The following is a 20,004-nucleotide window of genomic DNA, read 5'->3' on the forward strand; positions in this document are numbered from 1 at the left end:
CTGTGAAATTTAATTATTGATACAATATCTTATAGTTCATCACGTCCACGTCAATGGTGAAACTGATCAAAAAGAACGGCACATTGAGTATGTCTCTCTTTTTTTTTAACGAATTATAGTAACAACACAACTTTGATACTTATATACTTTAAGGGGTGATTCCAGTGAAATTTTTACAGAAACGATTCATTCATTTTTGAAATGACTTAAAAAAATCAAATCGGTAATTCCGTCCATCGAAATTTAGATAATCTTATTATGTGTATTGAAAATAAATGTGAATGTTCTGCAATGAAAGTTTGTGCGCAGGGAACATGTCGCAAAATATTTTCAGCGTACCACGGCCAAAGGGTTTTTTGCGCATAGACTTTCGTAACACAACATTCATATTTGCGTTCAACGCACGTACCGACATTACCTGAGTTTTGCTGGAAATGATTTTTAATTAGATTGTTCCAAATCATTTCAAAAACGGAAGCAAAAAATGGTTCTTGTCAAAAGTTCAGTTGGTCCCCTTTTAACAAACTTAACCGTATATCCACATTAGCGTGGTTCTTTTTGAAATTTTTTATACCTTTTTTTTTCTAACATATCATTCGAAAGGCTATTATGTAGCCTCGTGAAACCAAAAGTTGGTAATAAAATTCTAAGCGGCGCCTCATCCCGATTTTCTATTTCCTACTTGAATAACATGAGAAATTTGTTTTTTTGAATTTTGGAAATTCATAACTCGTTAACGCATTAGAATACTCATAAGACCAACGTATTTTTGTAGGGAATTGAACGCTCTACAAAAAAGATCTCATATATTTTTTTGATAAATCCAATCTTTCAAAATGTATTTAAGGACCTTAAATAACTTTTGAAAGAGCGGATTTATCAAATAAGGATAAGAAACTTTTTTTGTAGAGCATTCACTTCCTCACAAAATACGTTCCGGTTTTATTAGTACGCTAATGCGTTGACGAGTTATAAGATTCGAGAGTTTAAAAAAAAAATTCCCCATGTTATTCGAATGAGAAATAGGAAATCGCGATAAGGCACCTCTTAAAATTTTGCTACCGACTTCTGGTTTCACGAGGCTTCGTTCAAGGCTAAAAACTAACGTTTCACAGAGTACGTAAAAAAAAAGTTAAAAGAAAAACCCACTCTAATCTACATATTGCATAAATTATATATTATATTCTTACATGGAAAGTTTTGAACAAAAATATTTTCTGAATTGTTGAATTATGATAATGAGATCAATATTCAATAAACATGTTCTAATATCTACGTTTAGCGCATATTCACAACATATGCAGTAGTTACAATACAAATAAAATATGCAGTGACAAATACTTAAATCTAAAAGGTTTCGTTTAACACGTGAAATGACCGAATCACAAATTCAAAACGCGAAGTAGTTCACGTTAAAAAAAAAAAAAATCATTTAGTCTGATAACTTATCAAGTAAATGTCATAGCTATAACGCAGTTTACTTTGTTTCATACTCGTTGCGTAGTGACTTTCCTAAATTAAAATAATCATTTGTGGAAAACTGCAGTGTTCACATATATACGTATGTTATACGCATATACGTTTGCATAAGTTATATATCTATGAATATATATCATTTATCAAAATCATCAGTCAGTTGCCTTCGGTTGAGGCAATGAGACTAGACATAATAGAACTAAAGAACTATACAGTACTGTTTAGCTCTTGTATCTTCACTTTACTAAACAAACGAAATAAAATAATGTAAAGTATTTTAGAAACATTCCTTTTCTTTGGATTATATTTAAGTATGTATCACATATAGATATCTTCAGGGAATTAATAACCTGCTTCGGTTACCTCAAAATTGTATGTACGATGTTCCGCAAGGCATCGTTATAACATTATAGTGATCTTCGCGGACAACTGATTCCAGTTGTATATACTGCAATGTATTTGTGTTATGAATAGCGAAAGCTTGTAAATGATCGTTATAGTATTGACACTCAACAGTTTCAACTAAAAATAAAATATCAGACTTTCTAGGATTTACAAATTTCCGCCTCAAATAAATACGTAGAATTTTGCCAAATACAGGTGATTCGTTAATACCTATCAAAATAACTGTTTCAACTGTGTACTTAACACCATTTACACGAATCCATTTAACGCTTATGGGCTCAGCAGCATCAAGAGGGAGATCACAGACTACTCTTGGCTTTTTTTAAATTTTTTTAAAGGAAACATCATCCGCGAATGACTTATTGTATATCAGAGTATTGGAATAATTCAATTGATTTTTCAGAGCTATAGTGTAACAAACATTCATACGGTTGAAACTAACGGCAGCACTCTTTTTTGAAGGTCGATGTTTTGCTTCAAACCTCATTGCCCAGATATGGCGCAGAAGACCAACTTTATCTATTATTCCCGGATAATGAATCATATTGTGATGCTTAGGTATTAGTTTATTGCCATGCAGTTTTACGAATAACACATGATGTTCCTCAATTAAACATTGTAGTAAAGTAGATGTCCCTTTCGAAATGGATGTTTGTAAGGTGATTGAAAGAATTTGCCTGAGTAATTTGAAAAGTTCCCAGTATTCATCATTTTCATCTGAAATGAGATCACCGAACAGTAAGCCCGCATGAAGTATAAAAGTCTTAACGATTTCGAGGCGTGTTAATCACGCCAGGCGCCCAACAAAACTTCGCAATATTGTTTTTAGATCCAGGGTACATCGTGGACGCCAAATTAGTGTGCACGCGGTAAGTTCTTGGTCATTTTCTCCGAGTGACCGAGGAGCGGGAACAATTCACGTCACACTACTTAAAATGTCGTGTGCCATTATTTTTTACAAGATTATTTATATGAAAGCGCAGGTTGCTGACTGTTAATATTAAGTAGATGCTTATTCGAAGTTGATACGTACAACAGTTAAAAAATATATGAAAGATTGTAAAACTGTGCAATAAATATTGTTGATACAAAAAAGTCCCTTCTACAATCAAATTACAATTCAATCTCCTTCATCACACATACTCAAACAAATGTGTAGTTAAATTTTTCCAGTCTAAACCACTTTGCCCCATAGGCTTGTTCGCTTTACCCCGTATGCGGGGTAAAGTGATCATTCTGCAGGTAAGCTTTGTTTTTATTGTAACACAACGATTTCACAAAAGTATAGGGTCTGACTATGATAGACTGTTTCCTAGAAGTGTAAACTACGATATTTATCCGTAAACATGTAACCTGGGTCGATGATATTTTTTTTATGCCTGGATTAGTTTTTTGGTGTCCACATTGCCCCGCCTTCCACTACATATTTCTTATAAAGTTGCATTATACATCAACATGCTTAAGTCTACGATGTTCCCATCGATTTAACAAATGTATAACTGATTGATTGTCCTCAAACACTAGAATAGGTTTAACACTATGCAGATTACAGTCCTCCAAAAAACCTTTTAACGAAATCACTTCCGTCATCGCTGTTGCTAGAGCAACATACTCAGCTTCAGTCGAAGAAAGAATAATTCCTGATTGTTTCTTCGTTGACCAAGTTATCGTTGATCCGTGTACTTGTAGTAGAAAACCCGTTGTCGATTTACGATCGTTTTTTGTAGCCCGATTTGCATCTACATACACCCGAAGAAGCATTTCTGAATTCGAGCTTTGATCAAACCGCAGACCATAATCCATAGTACCCTTGATATAACGAAGAATTCGTTTCAGCCCTTTCCAGTGAGATAATTTTTCATTGCTTTGAAAACGACTGAAGTAATTTGCAGCCACACTTATATCAGGGCGTGAATTTGACATGAGAAACATCAAACATCCGATTAGTTCTCTGTAAGGTTTTGTCTCGATTATTATTTCTTCTTCATCATCTTCGTTTCTTTCACAATTCAGTTCCATAGGAGTTTTACATGGATTGCAGTCTGACATTTCAAAATGAATCAGCATTCGCTCCATATACACCTTCTGGCTCACGAACAGTCCTCTCGGTATCTGTTGAATTTTTATACCGAGAAAGATCTTTGGTTCACCAACATCTGTCATGGCAAACTCACCCTTCAAAGCATTTACAACATTTTGTATCCGAGTTCCATCTTCACCTGCAATCAAAATGTCATCAACATAAAGTATAAGATACAGACGTAAATTTTCCGGTTTTGCTGTATAAAAACAGTGGTCTCGTTCTGATCTTTTGAGTCCCAGCTTCAGAATAAATTCGTTAAACCTGGTATTCGAAGCCCTTGTAGCTTGTTTGAGTCCATACAAGGAGCGTTTTAATTTACATACAAAACCCTCAGTGTTTGCAATCCCTTGTGGTTGTTTCATATAAATTTCTTCGCTGATAGTTCCATGTATAAATGCATTTTTGACGTCTAATTGTCTGAGTTTTAACCTTTGTTCATTGGCGATCGACAAAAGAGCCCGTACCGTAGTAAGACATGCAACTGGTGCGTACGTTTCCTCATAGTCCAATCCTCTTCTTTGCGAACATCCTTTGACCACCAAACGAGCCTTATTTTTATTTATATTTCCATCATCATCCTTCTTTACTTTGAAAACTCATTTGTTGTCAATTACTCTACTTCCAGGAGGCAATGGTACCAAGTTGCAAGTTTTATTTTCGATGAGCGATGTAATCTCCTCTTTTACAGCCGTTAACCATTGTTTTTCGTTATCCCGTCCATGTATGGCTTGGAATTCTTGAGGGACATCTTCGAAAAAGGATTCTGCACTTAAAGCTAAAACAGTATATTAGACTGACCGTTAAAAAAAAAGTTTGTGCTCCCAGTTGAAAGACCTAAACTTAACCTTGAAAAAAGAAGATCCTCCAAATTTCAATACTCTATCTTAATATTAAGGTGTGCCGATAATTGCTTCAATTTTTTTTTTTTTTTTTTAATAATATTTCAATTTGTTTCAGATCTTGATATTTTTTAATATTAAAATGATTTAAAAAAATGAAACGGTAGAAAAAAAAATCTGGGATTGAAAATACTTTTCACTCAAACATTTTCAATTTTTCATGATGGAATATTCAACATGGCATCCAAAAAAATATATCCTAGAAATTATTCTCTAAAAAATTGTAAGGAAACCTAGAATAAAAAATTAATAAATCAAAATAGTAACGAATAATAAATCATGTAATCGCAGGGCTGAGTTTAGAAACCTTACCCGAGTGAACTCGGATATCATACTGTCTCTGTCTAACACATGAGATTAAACAAAGATACAACGATACTCGAGTCACTCGAGTAAGGTTTCTGAACTCAGCCCAGGTGTACTTCTCAGTGTACGTTTTTTACCCTTTCTTCAATACTTTTACTCGATACATCTGCCGCCTTCCACTGAAAGCTACGCCAACGACTACCATTTAGACTACCGTTCTCTGTCTATCTTGCGTACTTGTAGAGAGTGCCACAGGTCGCCGCAAGAGGACGACCTAATACAGGGCTAAAAAAAAATGTCCATACTCGCGGTATGCAGCTCGTATACTCGGTTTCTCTGTATCTGTGCTCTGTATTTTCTGTATTTTCACCCAAATTGGATCAGTCTGACCTCAAAAGTGGAAACTACAGTATACTCTCAAAAGAACGGTCTTTTCTGTATTTAATTTAAGCTAATTAATATGCGATTCAGTGACAATGTCTTCTTCAGCAACTATTCTTGAAAATATTTTTTTAATTGGTCCCACTGACACTCAAATTCGTGGTAATAAATTACTTTCAAGAATCCAGGTGTTGAAAGTTTCGTTGTTCAATACAAGAAATTACCAATACATGAAAGTGCAAGGCTTTTGATAAGAGAAGTGGAGGTATTTTGGCAAAAAGCTCCAATACCAACTCATAGACAGGGTCATTGTATCACAAAATTGAAAACTTTGTCTGAAGATTTGAGAATTTTGCAAAAAACTACCGGCAGATCATGCGACTTGGAAAAAGAAAGAAATTCACTTCTGAATTTGATAACCTATTTGACATTGCTCATGCACAAGTGGATGATATGATCAATGACGAGCAGAAAGCATTTTTGTCGAAACAACGAGAAAAAGGGCGGATAGATTATATTGGGAATATTTGTACCGTTCATGATGGTACTGAGGAACTTGCTCGAAATCACGACGGTGGAGATGATTCTCCGAGGCCACATAAAAGAAGAAAACAGGAGAAAAGTAAGTATTTTATAAAGTTATTTCTCCACGTAAAGTACGACTATGAGAAATTATATACATTTCTCATTTATCGTGATCTGTCATTTTTTGTTTTAATTTTTTTTTTGTTGAGCAATAAAATATTCAGCCAAACGCAAATAATTATGTAATGTCCTTGCATAAACTTGGGACTACTAAAAAAGTTTGTCACATGTGGCAGCTGATTTTCCCATAAAAACAACTCATTTACTCTGTTTTAGGCCCATTTATTCAAGCGAAGCAAAGTCCTACTATTTTATCTTTGGCTTCGAGTCAAGAAAGTGCTTTGTCCCATGAATCAGCGACAACGTCCGATTTTTCATACGTGCCCAGTGAAGAAGAACCATCTGAATCGAGGACATCACGGGGATCTATAAGTGTCATGACAGAAAAGTTGGTTGGGGTTTTGGATAAATGCAAAGTCAGTGACAGAAATGACGTTTATTTAATAATCTCAATAGCGCAAGCATTGAACATTGATGTCAGTACATTGATTATTAACAAAACATCCATTCGCAAATGTCGAGAAAAATTGCGTGAATCGGGAGCCGCAACTGTGAAAGAAACATTCAAGAACACAGAATTGAACGCAGCTGTATTACATTGGGATGGGAAATTGATGCGTAACTTGTTAGAGTACAAAGTAACTGATAGACTACCTGTTCTTATATCGGATGGAAATATTGAACAGTTGTTAAGAGTGCCTGAGCTGGAAAATAGTAAGGGTTTATCTCAAGCAACAGCTATTTTTGAATTACTGGAGGTGTAATGAGTTGGATGATTGAGGGTGCCGGGATGCAAGGTGTTGAATTAAATACTCGCACAGTTGTTCGTAAAATGATCGTATACAGGAAAGGGGGGCAGCCCCGGCCATATTTAAAATCTATGCTCGCTTTGTCTTTATTTCGATTATTTCCATTGTTCTGTGTTATTTCGCGTCCCACCAGTAACGCGCGAGCAGTAGAGCTCACCTCGGCTTTGTGTCCGGTCGTGAAAACGTAAACATCGATTTCTGTAAAACACGATCACGTTATACTCAAAGTAAAAAAGTGTGCTCCATTGAAAAAACGTAAGTAATTATATTTTTTACCTGGCCAACATTTATTATAAACACTAAATCTTATATATAATTTTTGGTTTGGAAAAATTAATATTTATTTTAGTGCTGAAGCCATAATTCTGCTAAAAATCGAATCGGGTAACTCCGGCCACTACTTTAGAGGGTAGCTCCGGCTATTTATTCAAAGGCCTATTTCTTACCGAAATTTCATAAAAAAAAGGTTTACTGCAATTACATGTCATTTGTTTTCGAAGGTGAGCGTCAAAATGGCTAAGTTGAAAGGAAGAACTACGAACCGAGGAAATTGAAGTGGCGAAAATATGAGAAGAGCCATAGAAGCAGTTCTTGAAAGTAAGTCTTCTGAAAGAGTTGCTGGAAAACGTTATGAGGTTCCTCGCACCGCACTACAGGACCATATTAAGGCCATAAAACAAGGTTCTTCGATTAGATGAGCCAAAACTCGGGCGGTTCGAGCAAACGTTCACTGCTGAATACGAAAAACAGCTTTGTAAGCACATTAAAGATCTGGATAATCGTCTCATGCCTGTGACGAGAAAAGAATTTTCACGTTTTGGCTTTCAATTTAGCAGAAAAGCTCAAAATTCCTCACCGATTCAATCAGGAAAAACAGATGGCTGGGAAAGGTTTTTTCAGTAACTTCAAGAAAAGAAATCCAGATTCAGCTCTGAGAACGCCCGAGCCGACAAGCTTGAGCCGAGCGACTGGTTTTTATAAGGCACAAGTCAATCGATTTTATGACCTTCTTCTAAAACTTCAAAAACAGTTCAGTTTTCAAGCTTCACAAGTGTACAATGCTGATGAAACAGGAGTCACCACCGTCCACAAAAATGACAAGGTATTGTCAGTAAAAGGGAAAAAACAAGTTGGGAAGCTCACGTCAGCAGAACGAGGTCGTAATATTACCACCGTGTTTGCTATGAATGCAGTGGGTCACTTTGTACCGCCCATGTTCATTTTCCCAAGGGCAAAAATGGAGAAAAATGGTCGTCTGATGGTTGGTGCTCCTCCAGAAAGTATTGGCGTCGCGGCTAAAAATGGCTGGATGAATGGAGAGCTGTTTCTTCAGTGGCTTCAACATTTCCAGCGACATGTTCATTCTTCTGAAGCTCATCCGATTCTCTTGATCTTGGGTGGACATTCTAGCCACAAAGAGTTGAGTGTTATTGAATATGCTCGAGATCACCATATTCACATGCTACGCACTGCTCAACACACAACACATCGACTGCAGCCCCTCGACTGTGCATTTTTCAAGCCTTTCAAACAGGCTTATGGATCGGCAGGTGCAACGGGGATGCGTCGAAATCCTGGAGCTTGACTGACGGATTATGATATTGCTGGACTTGTTAACGTAGCGTTCACTAGAGTGGCCAAATTGGAAACGGCCCAAAGTGCCTTTCGCTGCACAGGCATCGTGCCCTTCGATCGCGAAATTTTCTCAGACTTGGATTTTTTGTGCTCTGCTTTGACAGATATTGCACTACCCGGAGATCGCGATAACCACCCAAGAACATTGACATGTCCATCCACATCTACCCGCCAGACAAAGATTTCGTTTAATCGCACGTCCAACATCGTTGAAACAATTAGCGATGTTTTGAATACCTTGTTACCTCTACCAGACGCCTCAGAGAAGAGACTGTCCGTTCGAAAAAGAAGAATTCAAAGAAGTGAGATTTTGACGTCATCTCCTTATCAAAATCAGCTGATTGATAAATCAGCAGTTCCGAAAAAAAAGCAAAAGAGCGCGGTGAAAAAAAGGAACGTCACAAAAAGAAAAGCTGAATCGAAATCGCGTGCCAAAAAAAGAGACACCGAGTGCATAATTTGTGGCGAAACATTTGACGAGGACTGGATCCAATGCCACAAATGTCAAGACTGGGCTCACGAGGAATGCGTTGATATAAATCCGGGCGATTTATACTACGCGTGTGACGTTTGTGTAGCCAAAGAACGATTTTGGAATTAAATATCGCAGTGGCCGGAGCTACCCGCCACTTTTTTTCGGAAGATGAATTTAAGCCAAAAATTAACATTTTTTTTTTAAGTTTTTGATAATTTATAATTTTTTTTTGCTCGATATTCTGTTGAAATATATCTTTGTTGAAATATTCATGCGATTCCAATTAATTATTGAACCTTAATTTGTGGCATACACATAGAAATAGAAAACTGGCCGGGGCTACCCCCTTTCCCCTATTGTTCTAAATTCACTGATGTAAGAATAATTAATGACGAGCTTCACTAAGTAACCAGTTAAGCTTTAAGTAGTCGTGTTATGTAATGCGTGAAGCGCGTGTACTCTCTCTCTCGCGGACTTTCGAGAACTGAACTTCTCGCATCGACACCTCGTATTTGTCGTTGGGTGTATGTGTGCGTGAGAGACCGAGTGTAACGTATGTATGTGTTGTAAATAAGAATAAGTGTAGCGATGATTCCGGAACATGCCCCCCTCCTTTCGTCAGTCCTGATGAAGAGATAATTTCTCCACGGGTAAAACGCTGATCTTGACAATCGGTCGAGTAAAAGTCGATAAGGCAGTACGAAGCTTCACAACAAGTACCAAGCCATCGGTTCTCTTGAATACTTCAATTACTCGCGCCATGGGCCACTTGCAAGGCGGAAATTGTTCTGAGCGAATAACGCACAAGTCCCCTACATTAACGGAAGGCTTTGTAGATCGCCATTTTAGGCGCTGCTGCAACTCATGTAAGTAATCAGACGATCAACGACGCCAGAAATGTTCGAACATTTTTCTTACATGTTACCAGCGCGCAAGTCGGTTGTCAGGAATGGAAAATACAGATGGCTCGGGCACAAGGTTGAATGGTTCTCCAATCACAAAGTGAGCTGGTGTGAGCAAAGAGTGATTAGAGACGTCATCATTTAGGGGGCACAGAGGCCTGGAGTTCAAGCAAGCTTCTACCTGTACGAGTAAGGCCGACCTCTCTTCGAAAGTAAGAGTAGACTCTCCGATGACCCGCTTGAGATGATATTTTACAGACTTTACTGCCGCCTCCCAGAGGCCTCTAAAGTGTGGAGCCGAAGGCGGGCTGAATCTGCATTCGATGCCGCCTCTTGCAAGGAGTCGAGCGATGTCGCTGCTGCTGCTTCCTGCTTCTAAGAAGAGCTTTTTAAGCTCGCGACTTGCACCTACGAAATTTGTGCTGCAATTACTATAAAGTGTTGCGCAAATTCCTCGCCGCCCAACAAAACGACGATAAACGTCTGTAAACTCCCTGGTAGAGTAGTCCGAAGCGGCTTCGAGGTGAACAGCACGTGTGGCGAACCATACGAAGACGCAGATGTAACCTTTTCGAGACTTGGCACCTCGACCAGCGGAAAATCGATTGTTTATTGGTCCGGCGTATCCACTCCAGCATGTAAGAACGGCCGGCAGGGTCTTACTCGAGCGGCAGGTAGATCTCCCATCAGTTGAGTTATCGGACGAGTACGTAAGCGCCAACATTTAAGGCACTTAAAGATCAGGGTTCTGACTGGTTGACGCCCTCGGACTATCCAAACCCGTTGGCGTAAAAAATTTAAGGTAAGTTGTGTTCCGCCAAGTAAAGTTCTCTCATGAGCGTCGAGAACGATAAGACTTACAAGTTGAGCTTGACGCGGCAATATAAGCGGATGTTTTTCATCGTCTTCGAGCAACGAGTGCATGAGTCACCCTCGTACTCGCAGCATGTTGTGTGCGTCGATTTCCGGATTCAGCCTGATTAACGAACTCCTTCTCCGCAGCATAGAGTTGCGAGAAAGGACTCGAATTTCTTCTGAAAAATATGTTTTTTGAGCGTGCGAAACCCAAAAATAAAATGCTGCCTAGATTTGAGAGGGTGTTAAAACCAGGGCATTCGGCAGGGCTGCACGCAGACTCAACTGTTCCAGTTGCTGACCTTGGTGCTTCAAAGCGATGCGATTTTTGACCCTTTCAATAAATAATTGGCACCAGGCTGTAACGGAGAGCAGTTCGGTGAGTGAAGAATAGCGGTGTACAAGATCCCATTCTTCCGGATTTACCTTGACGACACGATTGGTGACCTTGAGTTCATCTGTGCACGTCGAATCTGGATAAATTCAGAAGCTGGCCATGGGGTCGTTAATGCGCAGAGAAAGCTTGGGCCATGAAACCACAGTGAAGATTGACTCAATTCTCGTGGAGTAGTACCTCGAGAGACGAAATCGGCAGGGTTTTATGGCGTATTAACGTAGTGCCATGCTGCATTCGGAAGAGATGATTGAATTTCCGCTACACGGTTGGCCACGTACGTTTTCCATCGAGTTGATTGTCCGTTAATCCAAGACAACGCAACCATAGAGTCTAGCCAGAGGTGGCAGGCTAGATTTTCTACAGCTAAAGCGGTGAGCACTTGCTTGACGAGTTTTACAAGTAGCAAGGCTCCACAGAGCTCCAGCCGAGCAATAGTGGTTTGTTTTACCGACGAAACTCTCGATTTTAAGGTCAAAATAACTGAGTTGACTGTGCCTGCGGAGTCAACAGTCTTGAGATAAGCGACGGCTCCATATGCATCGTTTGAGGCATCAGCGAAGCCGTAAAGCTTTACGAGCTGACAACTACGTGAGTAAGCTACCCACCTAGGCAGTAAGGCGAGATGCAGGTCACTTAAGTATGATAGCAGGCTTATCCATTTATTCTTGAGTTCGAGTGGAAGTGGGTCATCCCACTGCTGCTCATTTTTCCAAAGAGATTTCATGAAGATCTTGAAGTTAATGGTCACAGGCGAAATCCATCCCAGGGGGTCGTACAGCTGGGCGATAATTGAGAGAGCTCCTCTTTTGGTATTCGAATTTTTTGAATTTTGAGGGTCGAAGTGAAAGCTGAACCAGTCGCTTGACGGATTCCACGAGATGCCCAACATCTAGAGCTCGGGCGCATACTTCCATCCAAGTAATAGCGCGGGTGCGAGATCTTCGGGGTTTATATTCATGAGCAGAATTTGATTATTCGTTATCCATTTACGGAGAGGAAATTTTCCAGCCAAGAGCAGATCCACGAGTTCCTTTTTCAGAGAAACAGTTTGTTCTAGAGTATCTGCTCCAGCTAACACGTCATCGACGTGGATATTTTCTTTAAGAATCCGCGAAGCAGCGGGGAAACGTGCGGCGTCATCATTGGCAAGTTGCTGTATCGTGCGTTCGTTTAAAACGGAGAGCAGACTATGCCGTACGTTACGGTGCAAAGGTGAAAGGTTTCAACAGGACTCGATGGCGTCCTTCTCCAAAGAATCTTCAAAAATCTCTGATCCTCCTTGGCAATGCCGATTTGACGAAAAGCTTTAACGATATCTGCTGAGAAAACTACAGGAAACATGCGCCAACGCAGCATGACGATCACCATGTCAATCAAGAGGTTTTTTCCGACATATAAACATTTATTGACGGGGAGACCAGATGATAAATTCACTGACCCATTAAAGACTATTCGAAGTCGGCCAGCCTTTAGAACGCCGTGGTGAGGCAAATAGAAGTCAATTTCACCGCTGGAGGCCTCCCCGGGAAGCTCGGGTCGCATGTGACCGAGCGAGAGATACTCGTTCATGAAGTCTTGATAAAGCGAATGAAAGTGGTTATCACGAGAAAAGCGTCGCTCCATGTGCTCCAACATTGCTGTTGCAGCATCGTAAGAGTCACCGAGTTCTGTAATGGGTTTCTTGAATGGCAAACACAGTTCGTACTTGCCTGTATTTGTCCGACGAAAAGTTGTTGTATAATGTTTTTGGCACTCCCTTTCATCAGGGGTGAGAAGCAAGTCAGGGTTTACGGAAATCTCCTCTTGTTCCCAGAATCGCTGCAATCTTGCAGAGAGATCAGTGTCGACTAAACACTGAAAATTTGAGATCGAGTTGCCCGTGGGCGAGTCTAAATTGCCTGAGTGCGCTGAGAGGATCCAACCGAGAGCCGTCTGCTGTGCGATTACTTCCTCATTTTCACTTTTGCATAAGCCATTTTCAATGAATTTTGTGTAGAGGTCAATGCCAAGAATCATTTCAATTGGATCTTGTGCGTTGGGGCGTGGATCTGCGAGCGGCAGTCCACTCACGAAAGCGAGCTGTACGCTGAACGGACGAGGTGACGGTAGATAGTCGGTAAGGCAGGGAAGTATCAAGGCGTCAGTGATCCACTTCTTGCTCTTGTCATACTGAGAGGTCAGCGATACGGAGACCTTGGACCTCGCTGTCTGGTCGCGGGTAGCACCTATGCCTGAAACAGGAACAAAAGCTGAACGACGCGGCATATTGAGACGCTGAACTGCTGACTCAGCAATAAATGATGCTCCAGAGCACGGGTCAATCAAAGCTCGGAGTTTAGACTCTCTTCCATCGTCTAGAATTATGTTGACTCGTGCAGTGGCGAGCCAAGTGGAACATTGAATTTTCGGATTTGACTGCACGACCTTAGCGGAGACTCCCGTGGGTGGCTGATGACCTTGAGAGTCTGAAACACTTGGCGTGGACGAGGAGCTCGGCGGGTTGACTGGTGAAGTAGACGATGAGCTGCTAATGGTAGCACCGTGAAGCAGAGTATGATGTTTTCCAAGACACGTACCGCAGGTCCCAGAAGAGCGACAATCTCGAAGCAGGTGAGTACCTAGTCAATTAAAGCACAGGCGACTAGATACAGCGAAGGCGTTTCGATCGTCAACATTTATTTCACGAAATTTGTCACATCTCGCTATGTAGTGTAACTGCTTGCAAAAGAAGCAGCATGACGACTTGACTTTAACAGTCGCCAATGTGTGTACTTTGGGTTGAGAAGCGGACTGCCTTTTCGAAGCGTTTGTCGGCTTGTCAGCTAGAAAATTGGACAGGGTAGACAGAGTAGACTGCTCTACGTGTTCCAAAGCCTGAATACGACCTTGAAGAAAGTCGTCCAACTCTTCGTAAGTGCTCGGGCGAGTTGAGGCTCCCAGGTGCGTCTCCCAGTCTCGTCGAGTTGTCGGGTCAAATCGTGAAACTGTCAAGTAAACGAGGAGGTCGTCTCACTTATCCACAGGACGTTTGAGAGCTGCCAGAGTTTCGACGGATTCCGTCGTGCCATCTCGGAGTGCCTTGAGCGCAGAGAAAGATTCTGAAGAAATCTTGGTTAGCTGAAACAAATTATTAAGGCACGACGTGATACTTGCGCATTGATTGTCATAGCGCGAAAGGAGCCTTTGCCAGGCACGATCGTAATTATCGTTACACGCTGAAATGCTTTCAATACATTTTTTAGCTTCACCCGTTAAGCAGGCATTGAGGTAATGCAACTTGTTAACTGGCTGCAAGCTTGCGTCTTTTTCAATAAGACTCGAAAATTTATCCTTGAAAGAAACCCACTCGGTGTACTTTCCTGAGAATGAAGGGAGAGAAATCGGAGGTAGCTTTCGGTGAGACAATGGCGCTGTATGATGTCCATCGCTGCCGGCGGCTGCAGTGCGTTAGTCTTCGAGCTCCAACTTCGCGTCGAGAAAGAAAGATGTTTGCTCCAAACAAGTTTCTTCCGCTTGGGTGTATGTGTGCGTGAGAGACCGAGTCTAACGTGTGTATGTGTTGTAAATAAGAATAAGTTTAGCGATGATTCCGGAACAGGAGGATTGGGGGTGTCGCATAAAATCAAGGCATTGTGTTGTGACACAACTCCGTCTAATTTAGGTATTATCAATGGTGCTGCAATAAACTTGGAACAATTATTAGAAAGCGAAATTTTATATCTTCCATGCCGGCATCATATTTACGAGTTGATTATAAAAAGTGTGTTTGATGAAAAAATGCCTCAGACTTGCGGTCCAAATTCTAAGATTTTCAAAAGATTCCAAAATACATGGAAAGGTTTGGATACAACCAACTACTTGAGTGGATCAGCCGACGAAACGGTAAAGAATGCATTGGAAAGCCATGTTGAAAACATTCTGTTATTTGTGGATGAAATGCTGAAGGTAAATCATCCACGTAATGATTATAAAAAACTGTTGGAACTAACAAGAGTGTTTTGCGGTGTTATTCCGCTTCATGAGGTCAAGTTCAAACATCCAGGGGCATTTCACCATGCTCGCTGGATGTTAAAGGCGATATATTACCTAAAAATTTTTTTGTTTTGTTCACAATTTCGGTTGACAGCTAAGGAAAAGAAAGCTCTTTTAGAAATATGCATTTTCATTGTGATAATATATGTAAGAGCGTGGTTTACAGCGCCTCTAGCGCCTCAAGCGCCGAACCGTGATTTACAGTTTTTAAAAAAATTATACAATTACAAATCTATTGATTTCAAAGTGTCTCAAATAACACTTAGAAAATTTGGTCATCACTTGTGGTATCTCACTCCAGAGGCAGCTGCAATGTCTTTTTTTGATGCAGAATTGTCGAATGATATGAAGAAAAAGATGGTAACAAAAATGAAAATTAGTGAAGATGAAGAATCATGTGAAAATAATTGGAAAAAAACCGTTATCATTCTGAAGATATTAAAAAGTTATATGATAAAGAAATTGATGATTTGATTAGTTCGGAGTCACTAAAATTTTTCGAGAGGTTTGAAATTAACACTGATTTTCTGCAGAAAGATCCTGAAATTTGGGCTCAAGACGAAAATTTTCAGACAGGCCTCAAAATTGTCAAAGGATTAAAAATTTTCAACGATACAGCAGAAAGAGCTGTAAGTTTGGTATAAGGCTATGTAAATATCTTATCAAGGGACGAAGAACAAAACCAATTTTCAATGCGAGTATTGTCAGACTTTAAAAAAATATTTCCTGTCTGTACAAAACGAATAGTTATAAGAGAATTTGCATAAAAATTCGAAGTGATTCTATCTGTAAGTATATAATGATGGTTTGTTAATTTTTGTAATAAAGAAATTTTATTTATAACTGTATTTTTTGCTATCTATTGTAATCTATTTAAGGGGGGGGGGGGTAAGGTTTTCAGCGTAAAAAAAAATACTTTTCTTGTGAGTTTTTTTTTAAAGTATGGATTGAGCAAATTATGTCAAACCTTTTGTACATTATTAAGTATACTTTTAACAATATTCTGTAATTTTTTTATGCGGAAATATTGAAGAACAAGCCGGTGACAGAGCTTGCCCCAGAACGTCTTAGAAAAAAAACAATTTGCGGTGTTCACTATTTCTCGGTCGGAAATTATCTGAAATCAAATACCATTAAAATTTAGTCAGAGTATCATTAAATCCTCCCCCCAACGTTCTATGTTTTTTTTTTTTTTTTCATTCAAAAATTTTTGGTGGCCATCTAAAGTGTAAACTGCTATTTTCCACGAAAAATCCCGCCATTTTGTGGGTGGGAAATCCCCTTAATGTGAAAAAAAATTTTTAACTCAACGTTGGGGGGAGGTATTTTATATGTAGAAAATGTGTACCAAGTTTGAAATGAATCGGTCAAGTAGTTTTTGAATGGCAGTGAACACGGACTTTGAAAAAGTAGGTTTGAGAAAAAATCACAAGCGCACGATCGAACGTGTAACGACAAACTGACGCTCGTCTCTCGTTTCAAAATATTGTACAATGTATAGTATACATACAAATATAAAATATGTATTTATGGCGTTACTTACCTGTCTGTACTAAATAAAATATTTTCGAAACAGGATAATGTACCAGAACGATAGAAGTGAATAAGCTGTATACCTGCTGTCAGAGCTATAGTGTTAAACGGCCGGAGACTAACTAGACAATAACTTCAAGAGTTTTGCTCAGATCGACTTAAAATTTTGGGAATATATTCTTGAAATGTTTAACAGTAAGATAAGACAAAAAAACAAAATTCGATTTTTCGAAAGTGCAAACCCTTATTCCCTCCTTAAGAATTACATAAATACTCCTATTCGATACTATACGATTAGTTTTACTATTTCTGGTATCTATTATTGTAAGAATACGTTACTTATCTCGAATGAGTCAAGAAAACAATAAATAAAAATTTGGCCGATTTAATCGCAACGCTATGTCAATTGCGTAATTTTTATATAGGGCTACGATTTGTATGTGGCGCGCAGACACTTTCTCCAAGATGGCTGCCATGGCTGATACCCCTTTCGTCTTTCACCACACGCCTCCACGGTGTAAAAATAAGAGGTGTTCCGAGTGCCCTATACTCCCTGTGTTGAGCTCTGTGACTATTATGTCTTAATACGGCGAAAATCCGCCAGGGACCTCATGCGTCAGTGAGGATGAGGTGAACAATAATGGCGGCGATCTAGCAGCACAAGGTCCCTAGATTATAGATTATACACGCGTGTGACACTTTTTCTCACTATAACGTGGGCAAAAATGTTCTATGCGCGTTCGCCCAAAAAATATCAAACTTACATTACCGCATTAACCAGTTTTGACCAATCTTGCTCAATTTTTTGAGATTAAGCATTAACGAGTTGCGTCCTTAATGTCCTGACGTTCACAAAATAAATAGAAGCACGTATATTTTTGAGGTTAATCATTGTGACAGGTCAGGAATCAGAACCACACCGGATGCTTTCTATTTAGAGCACAGTGTGACACAGTGTACAAATTTCTATTGTAAGCGGCCAATCCGGGCAAAGGAATAGACCAGAAACGTTTACACCGTGTCATATTGTGCTCTAAATGGAAAGCATCCATAGTCATACGAAACTTTTTACGCTTTCTCACTAATTTTTTTGCCCACGCGTGTCTGTATAATGTAGGGATCTTATTCTAGCAGACAGTATTCACGAAAGTTTGACGTTTGCATGTGGAAAATCCAATCTGCTGCTAAAGATTACATGGGTACATTAATATTTGACAAAAGACAATAATCGTATGATGAATGTAATATAAGAAATAAAATAATGAATAATATAAAATATAATAAAATATATATATTGTTACAAAGGGTGAAATCACCCGTTTTGCCCCCTTTTAATGATCTAGTAGTCATCATAGATAAAAGACGTTTACAAACCTCTTATGTCTTTCAAAAGAATAAGGTTGCTGCGTCAACCAACATTATTGTAAAAACAGTCTTGTTTCAGACTTAAAACCAGAAACACGTACCCTGCAATTAAAGATTTTTCTCAATATTTCATTTACACCTTTGATTTTGACTTGATAATCAAACTCACGAATCCATATTTATTTCCGTAACGTCCAAGAAGAATAATGAAAACGAAATGCATGGTGAATCGAAAGACCAAAGATCAAATAAAATTCTGTCGGTACGCTTTCGTGATAAAAAGAAAACAGTAATTACACTGAATCAATTTCAAATCAAAATCAAATGCAAAGGATGCACAATAATAAATGTTTGGGGTAATAATAAAATAATTACGTATTATTTTTAATATTATTATTATATTAAAATATTTCAAAAATTTAACGTGGTTTTTTTCACGTAGAGTATAGTTTTGCTTGCTTCTTTTTTACCCTACTAGTCTTTATCATTTCCCGACTTTTTGTTTTAGTTGATTAACGCATTCTCATGACTGTATAGTGATGTAGACAGTATGCAATGATTTCTTCCTTATGCAAATCACATGGAAACGAGAACTTACAATTTATTAAAGCATCAACTGCCTCCTGATATAAATTAGGCACGTCATAGTTGAAGTGCTTTTCGCAAATAAAATGAATGAATTTAAGATCGACGCCAAATTTTTTCACATCACTGGACCACTTTTGAAATATAATAGGATCCTTGGGAGCACGAAACAAGGAGATTGTTTCGTCAGCTCCTAGACACCCGCTCCGACAATCGGGCAAACAATTCACCATTTTCTTGTCTTTTGAGTAAACGACAGACACCCAAACGTCGATCCCGGATTGCTCGTCAACTTTCGTAAATACTGTGTGGTTAAATCACCGCCATTATTGTTTACCTCATTCGTGCCGACGCATGAGGCCCCTGGCGGATTCCAACCGTACTAAGGCAAAATAATCACAGCGACCGAGGGCCAGTCGGACCACCTCTTATTTTTACACCGTGCACGTCGCGCAAGGGAATGAATCGTCCATAAGTCCGTGGTTTCGAGCGACGCGCAAACCACGTGAGCGATTTAAAGTGATTGAAACGCATTATTTCAGCTATTTACTACATTAGTTACGGTCTATCCGGTTGGAATTTGGCACGCACAGAATTGAACCGCTCTTTGCGCATGCGCAGTAATTTAGGATAAACTTCCGTTTAGAACATACCTCCGATCAATGCGAAATTTGGTATACTTATGTATTTTGATGCGCTGATCAAGAATATCATACTCAAAACACCCGCAAATTCGATTTTCAAGGTCAAATCAATTTTTTTTTTTTTTGTATGTGTGTGTGTGTGTGTGTATTTGGTATACTTATGTATTTTGATGCGCTGATCAAGAATATCATACTCAAAACACCCGCAAATTCGATTTTCAAGGTCAAATCAATTTTTTTTTTTTTTGTATGTGTGTGTGTGTGTGTGTATTTGGTATACTTATGTATTTTGATGCGCTGATCAAGAATATCATACTCAAAACACCCGCAAATTCGATTTTCAAGGTCAAATCAATTTTTTTTTTTTTTTTTTTGTATGTGTGTGTGTGTGTGTGTGTATTTGGTATACTTATGTATTTTGATGCGCTGATCAAGAATATCAAACTCAAAATACCCGCAAATTCGATTTTCAAGGTCAAATCAATTTATTTATTTTGTGTGTGTGTGTGTGTGTGTGTGTGTGTGTGTGTGTGTGTGTGTGGGTTTGTTTAGGTTTGGGTTTGGGTTTTTCCTTATA

The 20,004-nt window shown here is 39.1% G+C and overlaps 3 protein-coding genes across 3 annotated transcripts; 1 reads left to right on the forward strand and 2 right to left on the reverse strand.

Annotated features, from left to right (window-relative positions):
* The first annotated feature begins 5,578 nt into the window (after positions 1-5,578).
* Positions 5,579-6,959, forward strand: LOC124299542 (uncharacterized). Its single transcript, XM_046752804.1, has 2 exons — positions 5,579-6,172; positions 6,412-6,959. The coding sequence occupies exons 1-2, from the start codon at positions 5,926-5,928 to the stop codon at positions 6,957-6,959; spliced, it is 795 nt and encodes a 264-aa protein (XP_046608760.1). The 5' UTR covers positions 5,579-5,925.
* A 3,076-nt stretch (positions 6,960-10,035) lies between these two features.
* Positions 10,036-10,740, reverse strand: LOC124299543 (uncharacterized). The gene has a single exon (XM_046752805.1). It carries the CDS (start codon positions 10,738-10,740, stop codon positions 10,036-10,038), a length of 705 nt encoding a protein of 234 aa, XP_046608761.1.
* Positions 10,741-12,157: 1,417 nt separating this feature from the next.
* On the reverse strand, positions 12,158-14,336 carry LOC124299544 (uncharacterized). Its single transcript, XM_046752806.1, has 3 exons — positions 14,282-14,336; positions 12,472-13,886; positions 12,158-12,421 (listed from the first exon to the last, which is right to left on the reverse strand). Exons 1-3 carry the CDS (start codon positions 14,334-14,336, stop codon positions 12,158-12,160), a joined length of 1,734 nt encoding a protein of 577 aa, XP_046608762.1.
* Positions 14,337-20,004: the final 5,668 nt, after the last annotated feature.

This window comes from Neodiprion virginianus, chromosome 3, assembly GCF_021901495.1.
Source record: "Neodiprion virginianus isolate iyNeoVirg1 chromosome 3, iyNeoVirg1.1, whole genome shotgun sequence".
Classification (NCBI taxonomy): Eukaryota; Metazoa; Arthropoda; class Insecta; order Hymenoptera; family Diprionidae; genus Neodiprion; species Neodiprion virginianus.